Raw genomic sequence first — 6,000 nt, 5'->3', positions numbered from 1 at the left:
GAAAGAGAGTGATAAAGAGGAATGTGGGCCCATTAAAGACATGAAGGTGATACTATAATGGATAATAAGGAAATGGCAGACTTGTTAAAGTAATACTTTTCACAGTAAAGGAAGAGGACAAAATACCAGCAGTACAAGGGAACCTAAAAATAAGTCAAAGGGAGGAATTTACTGGATTTAGTATAATTTTTTTAATGATAATGGAGAAAATAATGGGACTTAAGATAGACAAATCTCCATGACCTGATGCTTTCCACCCTAGGGTATTAAAAGAAACAGGTTGGGAAATTGCAGATGTGTTAGTCATAATTTGCCAAAGCTTTCTAGATTCGAAAATTGTGCCCTCAGAAAATTGCAAATGTCACTCCATTGTTTAAGAAAGAAGAGAGGGAGAAAACAGGAAGCTACAGACCTGTCAGTTTTTGTCAGTTGTGGGAAAATTACCAGAATTTATCATCAGGGACAGAGTGACTGAACATTTGAACAAGTATGCGCTGAAGGATGAAGGGTTTGACTAATCTAGATGAGTGTCTATGGATGTTGTCTATATGGACTTCCAGAAGGCATTTGATAAAGTTCCATACAAGAGATACAAAAATAAAAGTGCACGGAATCAAAGGTAGCTTTCTGACATGGGTTGGTAATTTGTTAGGGGGCATGAAACAGAGTAGGGATAACGGGAACGTACTCTGACTGGCAGGAAGAGTTGCATATCCAAGTTTGCAGACAACACTAAGTTAGGAGGCACAGTAAGTCGTGCAAGGTAAATAAAATGTATTAGCCACTTAGCATTAAAATAATAATGCTACAGGAGTATTAACTGCTTACATTTATTAGGATATTGAGGAGCTGAATACTGAAAAAGCATCGAATTTTATTATTCGAAGACTAACAATACTGGCACTACAGTACAGCTGTTGCTGGCTCATTTTCTATCCAAAACTAAACCTAAGCTCACAGTAAGTAGAACATTACATTTTAACACCAGTTGATCATTCTTCATTTGTTTTCCACATGCACTATAGATATTCTTAAAATCAGTGACATAAACACTTGTTTCAGTTTTAGGTTTGGCATTTGTTTCCATTTAGTTCTGAAAATAGCAAGATTGTACATTTTTACAGCATGATAGTGCTCCAAACTGCTTGACCATGATCAAAATGTATGACTTAAGTTCACTCTCACAGCTTCCCATATCAGAGGCTAAACACTTTACCATAAGAAGAGAGGGTAAGTTTACTGGATCACTTTTGCACATCTCCCATTGCCCATTTCAACAGCAATATTACATCGACTATTTTTTTATTTGTTCCAAGATGTGTGCGTCACTGGCAAGGCCAGCATTTATTGCCCATCCCTAATTGCCCTTGAAAAGGTGGTGGTGAGCCACCTTCTTGAACCTCTGCAGTCCTTGTGGTGAAGGTAGTCCTACAGTGCTGTTAGAGAGAAAGTTCCAGGATTTTGACCCAGCGACGATGAAGGAACGGCGATATATTTCCAAGTAAGGATGGTGTGTAACTTGGAGGGGAACGTGCAGGTGATGGTGTTCCCATACGCCTGCTGCCATTGTCCTTCTAGGTGGTAGAGGTCGCGGGTTTGGGAGGTGCTGCCGAAGAAGCCTTGGCGAGTTGCTGCGGTGCATCTTGTAGATGGTACACACTGCACCCACAGTGCATCGGTAGTGGAGGGAGTGAATGTTGAAGGTGGTGGATGGGGTGCCAATCAAGTGGGCTGCTTTGTCCTAGATGGTGTCGAGCTTCTTGAGTGTTGTTGGAGCTGCACTTATCCAGGCAAGTGTAGAGTATTCTATCACACTCCTGACTTGTGCCTTGTAGATGGTGGAAAGGCTTTGGGGAGTCAGGAGGTGAGACACTCGCCGCAGAATACCTAGCCTCTGACCTGCTGTTGTTGCCACAGTATTTATGTGGCTGGTCCAGTTAAGTTTCTGGTCAACGGTGACCCCCCAGGATGTTAATGGTGGGGATTCGGCGATGGTAATGCCGTTGAATCAAGGGACGGTGGTTAGGCTCTCACTTGTTGGAGATAGTCATTGCCTGGCACTTGTGTGGCGCGAATGTTACTTGCCACTTATCAGCCCAAGCCTGAAAGCCGTCCAGGTCTTACTGCATGCGGGCATGGACTGCTTCATTTTCTGAGGAGTTGTGAATGGAACTGAACATAGAGTCATAGAGTTATACAGCACGGATAGAGGCCCTTCGGCCCATCGTGTCCGCGCCGGCCATCAAGCCCTGTCTAATCTAATCCCATATTCCAGAATTTGGTCCGTAGCCTTGTATGCTATGGCATTTCAAGTACTCCTCCAAATGCTTCTTAAATGTTGTGAGGGTTCCTGCCTCCACAACCCTTTCAGGCAGTGAGTTCCAGACTCCAACCACCCTCTGGGTGAAAAAGTTCTTTCTCAACCTCCCGCCCTTTACCTTGAATCTATGCCCCCTTGTTATTGACCCTTCTACTAAGGGAAAAAGCTCCTTAGTATCCATCCTATCTATGCCCCTCATAATTTTGTACACCTCAATCATGTCCCCCCTCAGCCTCCTCTGCTCCAAGGAAAACAAACCCAATCTGCCCAGTCTCTCTTCATAGCTGAAGCGCTCCAGCCCTGGTAACATCCTGGTGAATCTCCTCTGCACCCTCTCCAAAGCGATCACATCCTTCCTGTAGTGTGGCGACCAGAACTGCACACAGTATTCCAGCTGTGGCCTAACCAGTGTTTTATACAGCTCCATCATAACCTCCTTGCTCTTATATTCAATGCCTCGGCTAATGAAGGCAAGTATCCCATATGCCTTTTTTACCACCTTATCCACCTGTTCTGCCGCCTTCAGGGATCTGTGTACTTGCACACCCAGATCCCTCTGACCCTCCGTCTTGCCTAGGGTCTTACCATTCATTGTGTATTCCCTTGCCTTGTTAGTCCCCCCAAAGTGCATCACCTCGCACTTTTCCGGGTTAAATTCCATTTGCCACTGTTCCGCCCATCTGACCAACCCATCTATATCGTCCTGCAGACTGAGACTACCCTCCTCGCTATTTACCACCCTACCAATTTTTGTATCATCCGCGAACTTACTGATCATACCTTTTACATTCATATCCAAGTCATTAATGTAGACCACAAACAGCAAGGGACCCAGCACCGATCCCTGTGGTACCCCACTGGCCACAGGCTTCCAGTCACAAAAACAACCTTCGACCATCACCCTCTGCCTTCTGCCACTAAGCCAGTTTTGTATCCAATGTGCCAAGGCACCCTGGATTCCATGGGCTCTTACCTTCTTGACCAGTCTCCTGTGCGGGACTTTATCGAAGGCCTTACTGAAATCCATGTATACCACATCCACTGCGTTACCCTCATCCACACACCTAGTCACCCCCTCAAAAAATTCAATCAAATTAGTCAGACATATTCTTCCCTTGACAAAGCCATGTTGACTATCCCTGATTAATCCCTGCCTCTCCAAGTGGAGACTAATTTTGTCCCTCAGAATTTTTTCCAATAATTTACCTACCACTGATGTTAGGCTCACTGGCCTGTAGTTCCCCGGTTTTTCCCTACTCCCCTTCTTGAATAATGGTACTACATTAGCGGTTCTCCAGTCTTCTGGCACATCCCCTGTGGCCAGAGAGGTTCTGAATATATGTGTTAGAGCCCCCGCAATCTCTTCCTTTGCCTCACACAGCAGCCTGGGATACATTTCGTCCGGGCCTGGGGATTTATCCATTTTTAGGCCTGCTAAAACCGCCAATACCTCCTCCCTCTCGATGTTAATATGTTCGAGCATATCACAGTCCCCCCGCCCTATTTCTATGTCTACATCGTCCTTCTCCATAGTGAAAACAGATGCAAAAAATTCATTTAGAACCCCTCCTACATCTTCCGGCTCCACACACAGATTGCCACTTTTGTCCCTAATGGGCCCTATTTTTTCCCTAGTTATCCTCTTACCCTTAATATACTTATAAAACATCTTAGGATTTTCCTTTATTTTGCTCGCCAGTGTTATTTCATGGCCCCTCCTTGATCTCCTAATTTCTTTTTTAAGTATCCCCCTGCACTTTTTGTACTCCCCTAGGGCTTCCTCCATCTTTAGCCTTTTGTATCTGCCAAAAGCCCTCCTTTTTTTCCTAATCCATTCTCGTATATCCCCTGACATCCAAGGTTCCCTGTGGTTTTTGGAACCACCCTTGACCTTTACGGGAACATGTTGCCATTGTATGATCTCAATCTCCCTTCTGAAAGCCTCCCATTGCTCCGATGTGGATTTTCCTACAAGTAGCTGATCCCAGTCCATTTTGGCCAGATCCTGCCTTATCCTATTAAAATCGGCCTTCCCCCAATTTAGAACCTTTATTTCCAGCCCATCCCTGTCCTTTTCCATGACCACCTTAAATCTCACCATATTATGGTCACTGTCACCAAAGTGCTCACCTACTAGCACTTCTTCCACTTGGCCGGCCACATTCCCTAGAATTAGGTCCAGTACCGCCCCCTCTCTTGTAGGACTTTCTACATGCTGGCTCAAAAAGCTCTCCTGGATGCACTTTAAGAATTCTACACCCTCTGAGCCTTTCACACTCTGACTATCCCAGTTAATATTGGGGAAGTTGAAATCCCCCATTATTATTACCTTATTATTTGCACATTTCTCTGAGATTTGCCTACATATCTGTTCCTCTATCTCCCCCTGACTGTTTGGAGGCCTATAGTACACTCCCAGCAAAGTGCTTGCCCCCTTTTTGTTTTTAAGCTCCACCCATATGGCCTCATTAGAGGAACCTGCTAATATATCATCCCTCCTTACTGCAGTAATTGACTCCTTAATTAATATGGCGACACCCCCTCCTCTTATACCTCCCCCTCTGTCTCGCCTGAAGATTCTGTACCCCGGAATATTGAGCTGCCAGTCTTGCCCCTCCCTCAACCATGTCTCCGTGATAGCAACAATATCATACTCCAATGTGTTTATCAACACCTTCAGTTGCAACACTGTGCAATCATCACCAAACATCCCCACTTCTGACCTTATGATGGAGGGAAGGTCATTGATAAAGCAGCTGAAGATTGTTGGGCCTAGGACACTGCCCTGAGGAACTCCTGCAGCGATGTCCTGGGGCTGTGATGATTAACCTCCAACAACCACAACCATCTTCCTTTGTGCTAGGTATGACTCCAGCCAGCGGAGAGTTTTCCCCCTGACTCTACAGCACAGAAACAGGCAATTCGGCCCAACTAGTCTATTCCGGTGTTTATTCTCCACACAAGCCTCCTCCCACCTTCTTCATCTAACTCTACTAGCATATCCTTCTATTTCTTTCTCACTCGTGTTTATCTAGCTTCCCCTTAAATGCATCTATGCTATTTGCCTCCACTACTCCATGTAGAAGCGCATTTCACATTCTAATCACTCTGCATAAAGAAGTTTCTCCTGAATTCTCTATTGAATTTATTAGTGACTATTTATGGTATCCAGTTTTGGTCTCTCCCACAAGTGGAAAAAAACTACTCTATATCTCCCCTATCAAACCCTTTCATTATCTTAAAAACCTCTATCACGTCACCCCTCAGCCTTCTCTTTTCAGTCTTTCCTGATAGTTATATCCTCTCAGTTCGGGTATCATCCTGTGAATCTTTTTTGCACCTTCTGCAATGCCTCAATATCCTTTTTATAATATGGAGACCAGAACTGTTTACAGTACTCCCAAGTGTGGTCTAACCAAGGTTCTCTACGGATTTAACATGACTTCCCTGCTTTTCAATTCTACCCCTTTAGTAATGAACCCCTGTGCTTGGTTTGCTTTTTTTAATGGCCTTATTAACATGCGTCGCTACTTTTTCGTGATTTGTGTATCTGTACCCCTAGATCCCTTTGCTCCTCTACCCAATTTAGACTCTTATTATGCAAGCAGTATGTGGACTCCTTATTCTTCCTACCAAAATACACCACCTCACACTTATCAGATTGAAATTCATTTGCCAAT

At 44.4% G+C, this 6,000-nt stretch overlaps 1 protein-coding gene across 1 annotated transcript in view; it reads left to right on the top strand.

The window, feature by feature from the left end:
- The first annotated feature begins 40 nt into the window (after positions 1 to 40).
- The window catches only part of LOC147124777 (uncharacterized), a 42,227-nt gene continuing 36,267 nt past the window's right edge, over positions 41 to 6,000 (top strand). The window contains exons 1-2 of the mRNA XM_085984424.1: positions 41 to 46; positions 838 to 959. Of these exons, the coding sequence (XP_085840550.1) occupies positions 41 to 46; positions 838 to 959 (128 nt within the window). The remainder of the gene's footprint in view (positions 47 to 837; positions 960 to 6,000) is intronic.

This window comes from Somniosus microcephalus, chromosome 1 (assembly GCF_052327205.1).
Source record: "Somniosus microcephalus isolate GS21.2 chromosome 1, FLI_Smic_1.0, whole genome shotgun sequence".
NCBI lineage: Eukaryota > Metazoa > Chordata > Chondrichthyes > Squaliformes > Somniosidae > Somniosus > Somniosus microcephalus.
This window is presented reverse-complemented; position numbering and strand designations above follow the sequence as displayed.